This window comes from Syngnathoides biaculeatus, chromosome 8 (genome assembly GCF_019802595.1).
Source record: "Syngnathoides biaculeatus isolate LvHL_M chromosome 8, ASM1980259v1, whole genome shotgun sequence".
In the NCBI taxonomy this organism is placed as follows: domain Eukaryota; kingdom Metazoa; phylum Chordata; class Actinopteri; order Syngnathiformes; family Syngnathidae; genus Syngnathoides; species Syngnathoides biaculeatus.
The window spans coordinates 18,584,154-18,603,936 of record NC_084647.1 but is presented as its reverse complement, the minus strand read 5'-3'; the positions used below and the strand labels follow the sequence as shown (position 1 = coordinate 18,603,936).

General features: G+C 40.2%; 1 protein-coding gene and 1 non-coding gene across 2 annotated transcripts in view; one reads left to right on the top strand and one right to left on the bottom strand.

Moving 5' to 3' along the window:
* The window catches only part of yap1 (Yes1 associated transcriptional regulator), a 38,084-nt gene that overhangs the window by 10,599 nt on the left and 7,702 nt on the right, over positions 1–19,783 (top strand). Inside the window, exons 3-4 of the mRNA XM_061826640.1 lie at positions 7,169–7,287; positions 11,448–11,561. Of these exons, the coding sequence (XP_061682624.1) occupies positions 7,169–7,287; positions 11,448–11,561 (233 nt within the window). The remainder of the gene's footprint in view (positions 1–7,168; positions 7,288–11,447; positions 11,562–19,783) is intronic.
* Positions 4,670–4,742, bottom strand: trnas-gga (transfer RNA serine (anticodon GGA)). The gene has a single exon. It is a non-coding gene; the product is annotated as a tRNA-Ser (tRNA).

Sequence of the window (19,783 nt, the reverse complement as noted above, 5' to 3'; positions counted from 1 at the left end):
TGTTCAACTGGGGGGGGGGGCTGTCAGCTCAGCACACAAATGGGACTGTGAGAAAGTCGAGCCCCATGTTTACCAAAGTCTTGATGTAGCGCCTCTGTCCCAGACATCAATGCCTCCACTGTCAGCTGAGGGCATCTCCGGCCTGGGAAGTGGGTATTCTCAGGTGGGATCAGAGGTTAAATTTACCCCAAGAGCTTCGCGTCTGGTCATTATTCCGAGAATAGCTTATTTTCAAAACAAGTTCTCAATTTAAACAATAGAAATAAAACTAATTCAATGAGTTCAGTATCATTTTCTGCCTTGGTATATTACCGCTAATACCCTTTGAGAAAAAAAACTGGAAAATGTCTTGAGAAGGACACAAAAGGTCAGGCCTGGACACATTGTCTTGGGTTGAGTTAGTCCACTAAACCACTTGAGTTCATAGGGTCCAAAGGCTCAGAGACTGATCACTGTATCACTATCGATTACAACAGGATCAAGACCAGATCCTTCAAGTCTGCATTTGGCAGCAATTTGAAATGCTGTGAAAATAATGTAGTTTTTGGCTTGACAAATTCAAGCTAATGGCTATAATTCAAAACTAAAAGTTGCTCGGATCTGTCAAACCTAAACAAGTGGCACAAAGTCAAGCTCTTCAGCTCTTCATCTTGACTTTGTGCCACTCGCTATTTAAACAGTTGACAAATCGTCAGTAAAAGCAAAAATGTAAGATTATATTACTAACGAAACTGTCCTTGGCTTGACACATTGAAGGTAAAAGCCAAAGTAAAGTTGCTGTGAAAAAGGTTGTTAGCTTGACAAATCCAAGCTAAAAGCTAACGTTTCTGCTGCCATTGCGATCAAGACTGTGAAAATTGGAGCTAAAGTTGCTATGCAAATAGATCCCCAAATCCTTGAAGTTCTTAAATAGCAACTTTTTTTTTTTTAAGAAAGAAATCGTGTAATGATGTGTCATTAAAACCTTCAAGTACCAAACTATTAAGTTGACAAATATACGTTTTTAGTGGGGCGAAAAAGAACCAGAGGGGCTAAAGCTACAGACTCACAGTTTTTCGACGTGTCTTGTCGAAACAAACGCCTCTTCAAAGGGAAACTCAAAGCCACAATGGGGTCACAGAGGTTGCCTCAATAATCTCTCTTGATGATGTCCTGCTGATAGAGAGGCAACCAGGCATCCCTCAGCCAGACCAGAGCTGAGGTGGTCATCCTCATTTTAGGGGCCTGATTACATCTGCCCCCCCTCGGTGCGCTCTTTAGTCACTGGCCTCAACCACCATCTTAGCATGTACCCCTACTATTAGGGCAGCTGCTGAGACCCTGGGACCTTTGTTTCTAAAACCCGAGAACTCATTCATAGGGGGCATTTTTCATTACAGAGAGACTCTCCAAGTGGAACGCAGACAATCAAGTTTTGGTCCTGGACTAACGATATATCAAGTGTATTCTTCCGAGAGTTCCGAGACTAGAAATTCACTTGTTTTTCATGTGATCATCCAAGAGCAGATGCAAGGTCATATGAGGCAGCTATTGTTTTGTACGCTTATGATTCTGCATCTCTGAACAACAAAGTCATTTATCGCCTCGATAAAAACCGGTCAGTCACCATGCTCCTCCTCTTCCTCAGCAGGGGATTATAAATAACACCCGCACAATAAACGCCACCTTGATAAGTGGGCCATCCGTCAAGGACATGTCAAGAGTCTGGGTGGATCAAGACTCGTTGCTCTGGGCTCAGCTGAGCCACACAAGACTGCGATGACAGTTCAAATGACCATCTTAACGGCCATCTATTTCGATAATAATGGAACTGTAATTGTACAGAAAAAAATGAATAGTACGGCGGTGCCCATGGGTTAAGCGTTGTGACTTCATTCTCCACGCCTGCGTTGACAACAACAAGCAGTTTTTTGAGTGGATGGAAATAGCACAACTCTGCCATCTTATCCTTCGCCAACACTAAGGCCGCTTACACGTGATTAGCGTTGTATTTGTAGAATTTCTACAACAAAATAACTCAGCTAGCCACCAAGGTAGCATAGAAAGTACAGTTCAATTGATACAAGATGTGACAAGAACTGTTCACTATCGCCACCCACCAAGCCAGCACACAAAGTAGTTACCAAAACATCTAAAACATTTATTGTAGTCAGATTTTATGGATTATGGATACATTACTTTAAGTCTCATCTAAATCACACTTTATGTATGAGCAGATTTTAATTATTTGAATGATTGGCTAACATTCTCCTAGTTAAAATTCTGGCCAAAGTAATCAAAATACTAATTGATAAAAGTCAAGCTCGTGTAGCATTTTAATTTATTTTAATTTGACAAATTCAAACTAAAAACAAAGCCCGAGTAGCTATCATTTTACTTTGGATCTTAAGAAATTAAAATTGATCGTGGCTAAGCAAATGGAAGCTACAGTATCTGCTGGATGTCAAGCTAAAGTTATGAACCAAATTGTTCTCAGTTTGAAACATTCAAGCTTAAAGATGAAATGTTAACTACATTTTCTCTGAAATATTAATTGTCTTGACAAATTCAAGCACATGGAAGAAATTCAAGCTACCGCTAATATTTAAATTGGATGCAAAACTCGTTTGCTTGATAAATCCAAGTTAACAACAAAACGTCAAGCTAAAGCAGCTGTCAAAATGGTTCTTAGCTTGACAAAACCAAATGTTACTTGATGAAGCTAACTGCTAATATTCAAGCTAAAGTTTATTAGATGGGTGGTGGCATGCTACTCGGGGGGTTGTCCCAAAGGGATTTGGGTACCCACCCCACCACAGGCAGGTAAAGATAACACTGAGCAGTTGCAACCACAGTCCGGATTTAAAGATCATCACCAATTCCTCACAGCAACTGGTGGGGCACCCCCTTCCCGACGGTTGCCGCTGTGTTTTTTTGGGGGGGTTGGGAGTGGGGGGGTTTCATGTTTCGCCCGCAGGAAGTGGCGTCCGGCTCAGGCCATATTAGTCGGGCTAAATGGATTATCTTTTAGTATTACAGCCTGGTGATGAATTACGGGCTCCTCGTAACTCAATGACCTGCTCTCTGAGTTCCAAAATGTTTTGAATATAGAGTCCCGTTTAGTTGGAAAAGAAGGTATTTCATCACTACCTCCTATGATCATCAACTTTTGTAGATTTGTCCAATAAGTGACTTAATAGAATAACCAATATGATGCTGATCAGCTTTGTGATTGGTGACCGAGCATAGCATTAGTCTTAGTGTGTAATCTGAATGTGTCAATAATTTTCTTGTTTTTACATTAAAAAATTTTTTTTTTTTTTAAATGTAAACCTTAACTCCTTATGTAATGTTTCTTTTGGCTTGTCCCTTTTGGGGTTGCCACAGCATGTCATCTCAGATGAACGCACATATATGTTTGGCACAGTCTGATGCCCTTCCTGACACAACCCTTCTCAGGGAGCGGACGCCCCAGTGGGATACGAACCCACAACCCCTGGTTTACCAAACCAGTGCTCTAACCACTGAGCTACGGGGCCTCGAAAGCTTAACTTTTTAATTAATTAATTAATGAATATAGGTGACAATGTTCAAATTGATTTACAATTTTTAAAAAGTTACCAATTTCTTTATAACTTTTCCACAAATACGAGGGCCAATAAAAAACAAGCAAGCTCAAATATTGCCCCCGGGGCAAACTTTGGTGAAAACTTCGACTAGATTTAAGGTTAGAAACGCAATGGAACAAATATTTGTGACGTACAAGGATCTCGTCCAATAGTCACTTCCTTACCCCACTGCTCTCCCGCTGCCCCCTGCCCCTTTGTGATAAATGTCATAGTTTCCATAATGGGAAGAAGGGGGAAGGGGGTGGGGGCAAGTGTAGTGGGACCACAGCATCTCATGCAGCCAATTGCGTTCAGAGGTGGAAAAAGCTTCCGTGGATGCTTTTTCGCCCCTTTCTCAGTCCTTTTCTCCATTGGACAGTTGTATCAGCCCGCTCCCTGTGACCCCTCTTTCTCAAGGGGGCCCCTTCAGCCTGAGCAGTTCCAGCTACTTTGCTTGCCTTTGCTCTGTGTGTGTGCATGTGCGTGTGTGAGGGCTACGAGGGGGAGGGGGTCCGGGGTCGGGGATTTGGCAGCTCCTTTGATCAGTAAAGCATAAACAAGAGGGGGGCTTCAAAATGGGTTGCATTGTGCAGTGGAGGGTGGGGTGGAGGAGGAGTGCTGAGTCAGGCCCTCTCGCTCTCTGGCCCTCCAGGAGTTCTTGGCTTGGCAAATTCAAGCTAATGGCTGAAAATAAAGCTAAAAGTGATACACAAAATAGTTTTTAGCTTCTCAAATTCGACATAGCAAGTCAAGCCAACTACCAAAATATTTTTTCTATTTTTGATTGATCCTCTTTTCACTTTTCTGCCCCAAACAACTGGAACGCTCTACTACAAATAATAAAACTCACCTCATTTGTCCGAATACCATCGTTTAAAAAGTGAGAGCTATTGTAGATAATCACTGCACCTGCTATGAAAGTTTTATTCATCATATCCCAGATGAAAAAGTAATGTAGTAGTTTCTTTCAGCTTGTCCCTTTTGGGGGTCGGCACAGTGTGTCATCTCAGATGAACGCACATATGTTTGGCACAATTTTTATGGTGGATGCCCTTCATGACGCAACCCTTCTCAGGGAGTGGAGGCCCCAGTGGGATATGAACCCACAACACCTGGTTTTCCAAATCAGTGCTCTAACCACTGAGCTACGGGGCCTCCCCAGATGAAAATGTAACATATTATGTGAATATGTAACTAGATCACATTGTACAGTTGTATTGATTTTGTATTTGATTTCATTGTGCTTTGTTTTACTCTGCTGTCTGCAGCCAGCTAAGCATTGCAAATGAGAATCTGATTTCGATTGCCTTATCCCAATATATAAAGTTTAAATAAATAAAATTAATGAGCTAAAAGCTCAAATGTAAGCAAACAACTAAGAGTTAGATGAAGGAGGAGCGCTGAGTCCTTTTCTAGACTGCGGGACAGAGAACCTGAAGAGGATGTCGTAATTTCAGCTAAGGAGAAACCTTCCAAAAATATAAACCAATGCATCGGATGTGACCAGAGAGTGCTTGGTTAGTCAGTCGGCCATGTTGTAAACACACATTCGCGCAAGACCATGTAAACAAATGAGAAAACGCTGCCTTTTTTGTTCGAGCCAAGGGACGTCTTGACCCCCCCCCCCAAAAAAAAAAAAAAAAAAAAGAACGTGACTGGTGCGGGGGTTTTAGGTCGTAGCTCAGTCTGCGCTTTTGTCAAGCAGGTGAAAGCTTTGTAAATGTGGCGCCAGATTGTTAAAGCCCCTGACACTCCACAGTGTCCGAGGGGGCTTCCAGGAAAGAGGAGAAAAAAAAAAGGACCCCCTGCGTTGAGCCCTAGGACTGACCCTCCCTCAATAGAGAGGGTCCTGCTCGGGAGAGGAGGGCTTCCTGTATTAGCTTTCCATCTTAATCAAGCAACAAGTACCAACAAAGCACTAATTATCAATGCCTTCACTGAATGCGACACAATCCACCCCCACCGCAATCCCCCCTGCCCCCACCCCTGCTCCTCCCACGCTGCCAGGCTAAGAGGAGCCGTGAAATAGATGCAGCAACATTGTTCTGCCCTTCACTTGCTGTTTTCAAAGCCTGGAGACCAATCGCCTCACCTGAGGCCGCGCATGCCCTTTGCTACCTCCGCAAGCGCTGAGGCCGAGAGGTTTTGCTCTGGAAATTTCACATATAGATTGCAATTCGGGTTATCAAAAATTAACAAAACAAAACAAAAAACAACATGTTCCAGTTTAGAGATGCTTTCTAAAGTGAGTGGGACAACTCAAAACATTATGTAAAATAACTAGGAATACAAAAATATCCCATTAATAATCCCGATCTAGTCTCCAACAATTTATTTTATTAATTTCAAGTATACAAATGTTAGATTATTAATAATAACAAACAATCTAATGTATTAGAGAAAAATACTCAATTATTTGACAGAAGTGCCTACATATTCAATATAAAATAATTGGGAAAAAATGTTAGAAAACAATGCTGTTACAGAAAAAATACAAAAATATTACATAAAAACTTAAATATTAAATGAAAATATTCAACATAAAATAATAGTGTTTAAAAATATACAAATGCACAAAAGCAGTGCTAAATACTAGTACAAATAGAAATACAAATCTTACAAAAAAATATACTAAAAAAATACACAAATATAAGAATCTAAACCTTGGGGCAAATATTATTTGTCTTTTCAGTTACATTTTAGGATTTTATAAAGCAACTGGAATACAATACAAATATTAAATAGAAAAATACTTATTGTAAAAATACAGAAATATTAGGATGCAAAACTTAAAGTCAAAAATTAGTGTTGTGGGGCTTGGTTAGTTGCTTGGTTATGTTCAATTCAAAATATTTAGGAAGAAATGTTAGAAAACAATGCCAACTATTACAGAAAAATACTGAAATATTACAGAAAAACTTAAATATTAAATGAAAATATTCAACATAAAATACGAATGATTAAAAATAAACAAATGCACAAAAGCAGTCCTAAATATTAGTCCAAATAAAAATACAAACATTACAAAAAAAATACACACAAAAAATATACAAATATAAGAATCTAAAATCTTGGGGCAAATATTAGTATTCGTCTTTTCAGTTAGATTTTAAGATTTTATAAAGCAACTGGAATACAATACAAATATTAAATAAAAATATACTTATCTGAACTGAAATATTAGGATGCAAAACTTTAGGGCAAATATTAGTGATTTGTCATTTCTGTTATATTTTTAATATTTTTACATAGCACCAGCAATAACTGGCTGCGAGAAGGTGCTGCTACCAGTCAGGACCATGTGTTACGTCGGTCTCACCCGAGTGCACTGCTTTGACTGTGGAAACTGTTTTTGCCACACTCTGAGTGTTTTCATGCTACTGATTTCCAGAGAATTAAAGGCAAACATGTTTTTCAGCCGACCGTAGGCTGATTTTGGAAGCTTGCTCTGTCACTCTCATTGTTCACTTGAAAGCTCTCAGTCTGACTCATCAGTTCCTGCACGTCTGCTGCTTCACATTAGCCTGACCTCCGCTTTGAACTTTCCCCGTGCTGATTGTCTTATCTTTGTCTCCTTGCAGCCACATTGATCAGACCACCACTTGGCAGGACCCCCGCAAGGCCCTGCTTCAGATGAACCAGGCTCCCCCACCTAACTCGGTGCCAGTTCAGCAACAGAACCTGATGAACCCGGCCAGTGGTGTGTGTTTGCACTTTTTTTTTTTTTTTTTTTTTTTTTTGTAAACAAAATATGCATATTCGAGGGAAAAAATGCTCGTTTTTTTTGTCTGGCAAGATACAGTAGTTCTGACATTTTGGGTATTTTGAGTACCGTGATTCCCGGCCTACAGAACGCACCTGGTTATAAGCCTCACCCAGTACATTTGTAAAGGAAATACCATTTGGTACGTACATAGTCCGCAGGCGTGGAAAAGCCGCAAGTGCCCACATTGAAAACGACATTGAAACACGAGATATTTACAAAGATGGTGCACAGAGAGTTTAATGCTAGCGCCGCCGTGCTAACAGGGCCGGTTAAAAAAAATGTACTGGTAAAAATCATTGAGACACGGCAGTAACATGCTAGTGCAGTGCTAACAGGGTGCGCGTATATTTTGTAAACTTCCGGCCATTCTGAAACATCCCCATCCATGCTTCAGCACGTGCCATTCGACAACTTGTCACCAAGTGTTCCTGTTCACTAATGACGTCCCAGAAAGACGAACACAGCGAACGTACATATACATGTATATCTTTTTTATCAACTTTTATTCTAACGTTAGGGTATAATCTATGTTAGCCCCCTCTATGTAGAAGAAGGGGAACTTTGAAACCAGGAGATTTCCCAGTAAGCATCTGCTACGTACCCAGAATTCCCCTGTTAGTAACGCATGCACATTCATCACAAGGATACTTTTCAGCACGGGGGAGCGCTCAGACCGCCACACCGGACCGGTAAAAGTCACTTTCTACGCACATTGATTCCACCTGTCGCCCCCTTGCGGCCTTTCGAAAAAAATGCACAAATTAGCCGCATCACCGCATAAACCTCAGGGTTGAAAGCGTGTGAAAAAAGTCGCGGCTTATAGGCCGGAAATTACGGTATTTCATTGGCATCAAGCATTTTTCCCTTACAAGTCTGAATAAGGTATTAGAAATTGTTCTTGAGAATTGATTGCTGGTTATGTTTAATTTTATCTGAAAATAAGAAGATGGGATTCTATAGGTATAGGTAATAGGTAGGCTGATCTTGAAGACCAGAAAAATGGGAAGGAAATGAGGACTACAGTCTATTAATTAAATAAAAATGATCCGCCAGTAGAACAGGGAAATTTGACTTAGCATGATGTTTTAATTTATAGCATTGACACTGAATGAAGTATAGTATTTGTTGTTTTGAGATAATCTCACTCATAAAAAGTAAGTAATCCGTCCATCCATCCATTTTCTTAACCACAGATGTCACAGGCGTGCTGGAGCCTATCCCAGCAATCTTCAGGCAGGAAACGGGGTACACCCTAAACTGGTTGCCATCCAACCCCATCATTAGCATTAATACAATCTCAATGGCCAATTAAGGATTGACAATTACAAAAAAAAAAAATCCTTTTCTATTTTCAGATAATTTATCACAAATGAAGTAATGTATATCTGCGATTGGCTGGCAGCCAGTTCAACTGTGTATCCCGCCCTCCTGCCTGAAAATAGCTGGATGGACCTCAGCACTCCCGCAACCCTTGTGGGGATAAGTGGTTCAGAAAATGGATGGATAGATAATATAGTCCACATTTCATTCGCTTTTACGTTGTTTTTGTCAGCACAGTTTTTCCAGTACAGTGCAGATTTTTGTGCACATTTTCTCATGCTCGGCTACTAGTGCCTGGGTATTTATGTGCTACATGCTAGTCGGTGCACGTCAGCGAGGCTTGGCGGAGCTCGCCGCTGTCCTGGCTGCTGGAATTTGCCTCAGGTGAGATGAGGTAGAACGTGACAGGTCCTGTCTGACATGTTTTTCGGAGGAACTCGACTCCCAGATTACACATGAACCGTCGTCAGATTGCTGCCCGAGTATAAATCTGCGTTTGACAGCTGGAAAGAGATTTAGGACCTAGTTAAGTGACATTGTTTCAAAAGGGGAAAATGACATTTCGTTCATAGTGTTTCCAATTTATGACAACTTTTTATTCAGCAATTATGGAAATGTGTGTCAATGCTGCTGCAAGATCATCAAAGTCAATCCAGTCAAGTCAAAATGTATATTACAGTGCAAAATAAATAAATAAATAAAAGATTAAAATGCAATAATTCCCTGCTTGTATAGGGTGTCACCTATTAAGATTGTGCTGAAGTACAGATTTTTCTGGTAATTTTTTTTGGGTGTGAAATACGTTTACAATCTGTTTAAAAAATGTATTTTAACAAGTTTAAATGGGTTTGAGGTGTGCAAAACATGTACTTTAAGCATGAAACTATATAAGAAAAATCTTTCATATAGGCTCTGAGTATCAGATTTTCACTTATTGCCAGGATCAGTATACAGAAGGGGAAAAAACTGCAACTTAATAACCACCATTGGTTATTTTTCATCATCTGTCTTACAGAAAAAGTACAATAGTTTACTATCACGTGTAGTTAAAAACAAGCAATATTGGGAATGGTTTACACATTTACATTTTTGCACAATTTAAAACAAGTCTTAATAACATGCTTGTGACTAATAAGCCTGTTGGGGTGGTGTTCGAATATGCTGAATATGGTTATGTTCACACTGCAGATCAATTCTGATTCTTTTTTTTAAACAATGTGACATCATCAGATTCAGTCATTTGAACAGTACCATTTTGATTTCTTCGCATCCGACCCTGATCCTCTTTCAAATGCAGAGATAAATAAGACATGTATTTGACGCAAGTGTGGTATGGACGCTAAGTGTTGGACAAAACAGACACCCGACAAAAGTAAGCAGCAGAGAAGGAGCAGGAAACAGTGAATGGTGAAAAGAAGATGTGTTACAAATGATAAACATAAGAAAATGTTTGCTCCAGTTGCACAAAATCTTTTGAAAAGACCACAAATGCTCCATTATTGCCTGTGCGCACACACAATGTGGCATCCTGTTTTGTGTCATGGACCCGTTCCATCCTCAGCAGTAGTATTTTTTTGGTGTGTGTGTGTGTGTGTGTGTGTGAACAACTACATCAAAAGATAAAAAAAAAAAGAAAAGAAAATCGGAAGTGGTCATCATACCTGGCATTGTGCATGTGGCCTTATGACTTTCATTACCATGATGACCACGGGTGGAGATACTTGTTGGACTAAGAGTCTAAAACAGTGCATGCGATCCCCCGTAACAACCACTGAACTAAAAAAAAGTAAAAATAAAAGACTGGATAGCGCATACACATCAAGTGCTATGTCGATTGGTTGAAGCCAGTTGGCCGCCATCTTGGTACTCCCAAAACATGTGTACCTCGGGCCCGATGTCCGTGACATGTTAACTTTTCCCAGCACTATCATCGTAACATAGCAAAAATCCAAGCATTTTTTGTCATGACAACATCAAATTTTAGGTCAATCAGTTAGATATATTTTTGGAAATAAGGACTCGCAATGGGAAATACATGCAAAACGCATTTTTCATTTGTTGTTTAAACTTGTTTCCTCGCATTTGAAAATCAAATTCAATTTGCAATTTTTGCAATTTCAAGTTCTGTATTATGAAATTCCTAAAAAAATTCACAGAAAATGTGTTTTCTTGCTTGGGAAAATATTGACATCGCTTTTTCACGAAAAACCGTCGGCCTGTAAAGGTGAAGCAGAGTGAACAGTGAACAACAACCGTAAACAAAACTTGAACAAGATCATCAGAAAATAAAAAAAACCTTTACAAACAAACTTTAACAGTGTCAAAGGAAATCTTTCTAATTTACCGATGGAATGTTTTCTCACAGCCACGAAACTGGCGATAAACGCATGGTAGTTTTGGGAGTATCAAGATGGCGGATGGCGACTTCAGTTTTGGTGGCCAAACCAGTCTTTTTTTTTTTTTTTTTTTTAGATCACTGGTAACAACAGCAATGCAGTAGACAGGACAAATGCGAGTTGTGACGTCACAATTTAAGACAGGCTTGTTCAGAGGCACCTTTTGAGAAATAGACACAAAAACAAAAGTTTGTGTTCACATTGGACAGGTGAGCGACATTGCCGGATACACAACTCTATTTGTATGAAACCCATTAAAGAGTTTTCCATTTCATTTAACATGAATGTGTGACTCTCACCATGACTGGACACAATAAAAGGTCAATTTAAGGATGATTAAATGTAGTTACGTCACATGCCTTGTCCACCCTCCCCCAGGTCCACTCCCTGAAGGCTGGGAACAAGCGATTACATCAGAGGGTGAAATTTATTACATCAACCACAAGAACAAAACCACTTCCTGGTTGGACCCGCGGCTCGACCCCCGCTTCGGTGAGTTCTGCAGCGAAGTTAGCCGTTTACCGTCAAAGAAAAACAAAAGTCGAAGGTGTCGTCATAGAAACACGAGCTCCCCTCCCCCCTGATGAAGTTGCTCACAGCTGTGGCGGCCCAAGCAGGCTTACTTTGATTTTATTTTGAACTGGCCCCGCTTGCTCTGAAGCACTACTTAACCTTTTGTTAACCATTTTAGTGTTGGAACAACAACTGAGTTGGCCATTAATCCCAAGCAACACCACACACACAAATACACCCATACACACGCATACACGTTAACGTCACCATTCACCTTCTGTCCTGGACCAAGCTAAAGTTTGACAGGAGGTTTTCCGTAGGGTTAGAAGATAAGTGGCAGGACCAGGTATGTGCGATAAGACTTTTAAAAAAAAGAGTATTTGCATGAAGCACCATCATCCAATGGAGTGGATTAAGCCCGGGTGTCGTGTAAGTAAACACGTATGAAGTCCAAAACAAAGTTGTTAGGGGAGCAGAGCAGCTGGGAGGGGGAGACGGCAGCTTTGAAGATTTATAAGTCATGAACGCACATAAACACACGCCTAGTGGGCGCCTGATAGTGAGTTTCACCGTGTTAACTGTTGCCGTGCTGCCACACTAGCAAAAAAAAAAACAAAAAAACACAGACCTGAATCACATGTTTATACAGAAAGTGAGAGTAAGTCACACACAGCATGTGCAACAGTACTAAAAAGTCCGCAAGGTTTTGCTTCAACAGGTTGGTTGATGCCTGGTTTGAGGGCCTTTGCGTCGTCGCTGAAAGCCAAGAGGTGCTGCTTTTGTCGTGGCTGTTTTGGAACATAATTCCTCCACACTAAACCATGCTGCCATGCAGGTGTCCAATCACCGGCCAGCTGCTTTGATAATAATGGAAGCTAATTTTGAGTTTGGAGGCGAAAAGCAGTCGAGTGAAGGGAAGCCTGTTGCCGGCTGCTTCTCTCGCTCAAGCACACAAACACACGCTAAGATCCAACACTCCCTCCCACCTTTTTTCATGAGGGCCGGCGCAGGCCTAGCCTCGTTGTTCTGTCGCTCCAGACAGACTTGAAACTCTGCCAGGCCTCTTTATTCTGCACTCCAACTCTTAATCTGTTCCAGACCTTTTCAGTGCAACAACTCCAATGTGTGTGTGTTTATGAGATGGACGGGGGTGGGGGGTGGGGTACGTAGGGGGCAGCCTTAGGTTCAGGTTTTGAGGGGAAGAAAGGAAAAGTGAGGAAGAGAGGTAACATCCAGACGGGATAAGCCTGCATCCTCAATGGAGGGGGAAAAAAGGACGACAATGCCTGTACAGATATTGTTGTTTTGTAGAGCTGCAAACTAACCGGCTAGCCCGCTAGCTCCATCGGTTCTACTGGAAGGCAGCTTTGTCAAACATGGGCAACGTGTCATGTGACTTTTCCGCCTCTTCTGAAAATTGGTAGAGCGCAATGATGTCATCTCTAGTGTGACTTTTCATGGGATTTTGCGGTCACACGCTCTAATTGCAGTAACAGTAGTAGCAGTAAGTCACAGCGTCTCGTTGGAGGAATCATTCTAGCAACCTGACATGCTGAAGGGTTTTTTTGTGGGATTTTACATAAAACATGGAATGAGCTCTTCAAACAGATAAACAAATAAATTCACCCCCCCCCCCAAAAAAATAAATTAAAGGGGAAATCCACTGGTTTGCATTAACAATGTATCCAATAGGTCATGTAATATGTACTCTATTTTGACAATGTGATGATGTTAAATTCTCTCTCATTTAGTAGTGTTTTGAGAAGATTTTTATCGCCAATTACGAATTTTCAGGGGTACTGCCATTTTCGCGAGTCACATGACCTATGTGCGCGGATGTGACGCGTACCGTGCCACAACAAAGGCTCGATTACATGAGACACCATTTATGGCCAGTGCTGATTTCTACCGCTCACAGCTGTGTATGGAAGTATTCCTCAGTCTTTTCGATCAACCGATACTCCCATTTCTTTATCAGATGAGGATAAATCCGAGAAATCAGCACTGGGCATAAATGGTGTCCCATGTAATCGAGCCTTTGTTGCGGCACGGTACGCGTCACATCCATGCATGTGGGTCATGTGACTCGCGAAAATGCCAGCGTCCCTGAAAAGTCGTAATTGTCGATGAAAAATCTTCTCAAAACACGATGACACAATGAGAGAGGCTTTAACATCACATTGTCAAATAGAGTACATATTACATGACCTCTTGGATACATTGTTAATGCAAACCAGTGGATTTCCCCTTTAAGGACATGACATTTTCTACTGGCCATGTTGCTCTTATCACAAATAATCACAATTTGCACCATTCAAGTCACATTTTTAGGACCAGAGACAGCATTTGTAAAGTCACATAATTCTGATGCGTCGACTTTGGCCTAATCAAGCTTATTGGTGGATATTTATAACTAAAACTTGTCACCTAACTGGAGAAGAGAGTCCCGAATAGCAGAGGAAATAAAAAGGGACGAGGAGATACGTCCTACATAAAACAAAATTACAAAACAATAATGAAGTTGTACTGTTTGTCTTTTTAGACCAGGCTTTCTATAGGCAATACCACATAAAACGATTCCCCAAAAGGCAGAAACTAAAACTCTTCAGGGCCCATCGTTTGATTTTAAAAGATCTTGCTGTGTTGTATCTGTGTTTAATCTGTTCTCCCTGTCACTCTACGTTGCTGGCATAGATGAATGAACAAAGATACTCAGTGAAATTGGATAATTTCCTGTTCCACACCTCGAGATCTCTCACCGCGCACACCTTCTTAATCACTGAGCTAATGGGATCTCTATCTTGACTAAAATAGTAATTCACACTTATTGTGTTAGTGTTTGCACCCCCGACTTTTGTGTGTTTGGTGTGTCCTGTATGTAACATGGCTGCCGGCGTGATGGCCCGATAAGCGCCGGTGTTGCTGGGTCGTTGTGTTGCGGGCGTGCGTGAAGAAGACAAAAGGCAGACGGCATTAACTTGGTCTCTTATCTCCCGCCGCCTGGCAGCTTTGGCCGCCCTCATGTGTTGCTACCACAAACGCTGTGAAACACACATACATAAACACACGCAGAGTTGGCCTTCTTGTGTGTGCTATCAGGCTGGCCCTGAATTGAACCTGTCCTTCGCTCCTATCTCGTCTTTTCACGCCGAGTTCGTTCGTGGCGATGATTTTTCGCATTGTTGGTGCATGCTGGCCGTGCTAGCTTTGCTTTACAGTTTGGTCCCCGAGACGGTCCTTTATTTTGTTTTATAATGTCGTCATTTTTACTCCCAAAGTAGGCCTTGAAAGTCTTGTTTTAAGAGTGTTTAGTTCAAGTGTTTATGAAGGTTCACACCCCCAAGACCTGTAAAGATAATTTGGTTTGATTCATAATACTACTTAATATTTATGCAGTATTGACTTGGAAGTTAAGGAAAAGGTTTAAAGAAAATGTCATGATGTTAACAGAAATGAAATATATCTTGATTGGATGAGGAGTTTTATCTGGACCTGCACCATCATGCAACCTCCCAGACCAGAAACTTACTCTCGACATAATATAAAGAAAAATCAGAATTTTTTTTTTTTTAAATTGACAATTTTTTCAAAAGATTCTATACTTTTTAAGGAAGTATTTTGAATTTAAAATGTTATTGGAATAATACAATGTCTACTTGTAAGTAATTTCATTTAGAATTAATTTTTATATATTTTCCAATTAATTGCAATTATGTATAATAATAAAATACATGATTAGTAAAAGAAAAATTGTGGTTTCTATTTTTTGTTTGGCATTAAAAATCTAATTTAATGGAAATTTTGCACTGATTATGTTATTGTGTCTTTCATAAATTTGTTTGTTAGTAACATATATACAAATGTTTTTTAAAAGGAAAAAAATTGTTTCAACAAAACATCTTTAATTCTTTAGTGATGAGTTTATAGGTTTCGAACACCCCCCCCACCCCTCCGCCACCAAAAAAACCACATCATCATAGTCATTGACAAGTCAGTGACTCAGGCGTCACAAATTTTAAAAATGACGCCTGAGTATCTTCATCAGTTATGCTGTTCCCATTGAATGCAATTGAACTTTAGGGAGCCTTTTATATTTTTATTGGCCAGTTCATTTGTAGATGTAAAAAAAATGTATATGTGACTGTTTATTTTGATAAATATTTTCATTTCATTTCTTTTAAATTATTAGTTAAACTTAATCAACCAATTATTTACTAAAAATTCTAAATGCGTACATCCAAATTCTCAATTTTTTTAGATTAGTAACAGCAAATTAATTACCATGTATTTCATGACATAATTTATTTTACTGAAACCAATTCAACATAAAACTAAATTACAAAACAAAACTAGTTACGAGTGCACGTATTATACATTTAAAAAAAAAGAAATTCCATTATTGTAAATTATTAGTTAATCTTAGTTAACAAATTATTTACGAAAAATGCTAAATGCGTATGTACAAATTTTTCGCAATTTTTGGGGGATTAGTTACAGCAAATTCATTACCATGTATTTCATGACATAAATTATTTTACTGAAACCAATTCTACGAAAAACAAAATTACAAAACAAAACTAGTTATGAGTGCACGTATTGTACATTTAAAGATATAAAAAAAAATAATTAAAATGTGTCCCCAGGCCATACTTTCCTCATCTTGAAGTTAACTAGTGCCTGAGTGGGTAGAGAGAAATGTGGAGAGGAAAAAAGAGAGAGAGAGAGACCTTCACAGTGTGTGGTAGAGATAAAAAGAGCGAGAGACGTAGCACTCTCTCCCACGAATGCATGTGTGTGTGGGAGATGTGTGGGTTGGGGAGGGGGCCAGCTTGGCAGGAGTGGGAGGCCGAAGGATGGATGCGTGCGGGAGTCGGGCGGGGGTGTTATTGGTGGTGGTGGTGGTGGGCCTCCGGTGCTTCCCAGGGAGCGCCCCGGGCCGCGTTCATTCAGCTGCGCAGATAGTGTAAACAGACAGTGATTGAATGGTGAGGAGGGTGCCGGGGACGGGCGGGACAACTCAGGGGGAGAGCGAGACAACCGGTTAGCCCTCCCCTCGGTCCCCCTTGCATGAAAATTGTGGCCTCGTCAGGGCTTTGTTGTGGTTCCGTGCTCTGGCGCATAAGCAAACACCGCTTGCATTTACTTCTACACCCCTTGTGGTCGGGCACATTTGCTTGTCTCACTGATAAAAATACAACTGTGACCCACTTTGCATGCATAGATTACCACTACACATCTTTATTACCAGACCCACTTCACCCCTCAAGCCAGAAAATAACAAAGATGTGGCCGAGGAACAGCTGTGTCTCGAATACACACACACATAACTTTTGTTGTGGTGTTGTCATTGTGCCACAAGCTTGTTTGACAAGCAAACACTTATACAGCCAAAGGAAAGGGGACTAGCCAAAAGACCTGTAAATTCATTAAATAGGATGTTCAGAAATATAGATTCATTGATGCATCCTGGTTAGCCGACTTAATTCAGTATCAATTCAGCAAATCCTATGAATCCATTCAGTGGACGGTACTTCAATATTTAAATCAGATATTGGGAGTCATTTTTAATTCCCATCGTGGACAAATGTAATAGGTTCAACACAGGAAATAGGCAAAGAACTGAATTTAAATTTTGTTCACCATTTCAACAAAAAAACAAATATTATTTAAGTCAACATGCACTTTGCTTTTTTAGTGTTTATCCAAGTGTCGTGTTTTGTTTGCTTTTTTATTTCTGTACTCCATATGCACAAATAATATGTTTAGATTTATTTTCTTTTTTATTTTTCAAAAAAAGTGACAAATCACACACATATCTCTTATTTGAGCGATGTCAACGCATTTGAATCAATTTTTAATCTAATTGAAACAACCCAAAGAATCAGAATCAAACTGAATCGCAACATAAAGAATCAAACAAATTGACTTTTCAGGTTCTTAAAAATTCCCAGCCCTATATGAAAGTACGTTTGTTGTTGTTGTTGTTGAAGGGTCTTTGGGGTATAAATGCAACTTTTTTTTTTTTTTATTATTTATTTACGTACAGGAAAAATCAATGTCATGCCAATCCATGACACATTATTGTACTGAAGGTTTGGATCTAGATTTCAGAAGTAACTTTTTCAAGGTAAATCCTTGTAATGATTATTAATCCCTGATGCAATGCTCCATTCACATCAGAAGAAGTCAATGGTAAGTAAAAAGCTTGGCAATTACTTTCAGTTGTCTGTCTCTGACACATGCTTCTGATTGAGCAAATTCCTCGGTAAGAGATTATTAAAGTCCATGGGATGGAGTTCTCATGAAATGGCAGCTTTAAACCAAAATGGCTGACTTCCTGTTCAGCATTGGACATCGCACCTTGATACGTTTGATGCATCTTGTCATGATAGACGCCACCCAAATTTTGTGTTGCTTCATTAAACTTGTGTCAGAGGCAAAGATTTTCCAACTTTCCAAGGGGCACTACTGAATGAGTTTTGTAGGTTTTTTTTTTTGAGGACCTTTACATAAATCTGATTACATGTGTTAAGCAAAAAAAGCTTGGCAATTTATTGTCACCTATCTCGTCTGGGATACCAGATTCTGATTGAGGCCCAAATGGGTGTATTCTGTCAAATTGGCCAAAATGACTGCTGCCCGCTTCAAACCAAAATGTCTGACTTCCTGTTCAATTTCCTGCATGGGTCCTTGACACTTTTCCGTGAATCCTCTCATGATAGCGTGCCCACCCAACATTGTTCTCCAGGATGCGCATGCCCCCAAAAAGCAATTATATTTTCTGAAGACAAAGAATAAACTGGTTTCCAAGATTATTGCTGTCCATACACTATACTCAAAGATGTTTCTAATGTTTTGACCTCTTATATCACAAAAAAAAACAAGCTTTCTGAATGCATTAAGAAAATAACGCCGCTCTGATGGAGTTGATCAAAACCAAGCGGCATTATCTTGGTAAAGGCGACCTTTTCACTGGATGATCTTAGCGTTCACGAGTGTACCTAATTTAGTATCCTGTGGCTTGGCTTGGAGGAGCCTCAAAATGAGATAAAGAAGTGGAGGCAGTCTGCAGGGCTCCAATCAGATTTGTTTAGATGGAAACAAAAGAGCACAATGAACAGGATAAGTCACGACTGATGCAACGTGGCTGACCAACAATGCCTGTCTTAGTCAGCGAGTGGGAGGGGATCAGGTCTTACAGGAATTGTGGTTGTTCGGGACTGTGAGTGCTTAAAAAAAAAAAAAAAACTCCCGACGGGACTTCCTTTATCCGACACAACCTGCTGCACTGGCTTGCCTCCAGCCTTTTTCTGAACTTGTAAATCCTGTTGTGCTGTTCCCCCCCCCAACGTCACCAAACGCCAAAGGCATTGCACTCACTTACATACACGCACGCACACACACGTAGAGTTTCCGCTCAAAAACACCCCAAGAGATTGAGAGATGTACTTAATGAATCCCCATGGTAAGAAAGGGAAGGATATATGTCAATATTTATTTATGACAGTGTTCATCGTCTGCGGGCTATTTTTACAGAAGTTCCAGAAGCGGAAACACGTTTCTTACGAGTATTAAACATTATCATAATAAGATGCTGCCTTGATCAAATTATTTTCTATTGCAGTTATAATCACATATGCTGCCTTTGAAATTTTTAAGCAAATTATTTTTTTCTCTGATTTTCCTAAATAATTCATTAAAAATGGCTGTCAGCATAATTTTCAAGTCACCGTCATTCAGACTATAATTAATATGTTTCTAAACAAATCTCAAGATGGCAGTATTTTTCTTTTTAAATGCACTGTTCCAAATTTCTAGTTTCTCAAGACATTTGTTTTAAATAACTGAAAATAGTCATTTATGCATTTTCTTTGAGATAGTTTATGCAAGTGTCAAAATTCATCCATCCATTTTCTACCAGTTATCAGAAGTAGGGTGGCGAGGGGAGTAGCTCTAGCTGGTACGCCCATACTTTCCTCTACCCAGCCACTTCATCCAGTTCTTCTGGGGGGAATCCTGAGGCGTTTCCAAGCCAGCCGAGAGACAGTTTCTCCAGCGGGTCTTGGGGCGTCACCGGGGTCTCCTCCCTGTGGAATGTGTCTGGAACACCTCACCAGGAAGGTGTCCGGGAGACATTCAGGTCAGATGCCCCAGCCCCCTCATCTGGCTTCTTTCAATGGGGAGGAGCAGCGGCGCAACTG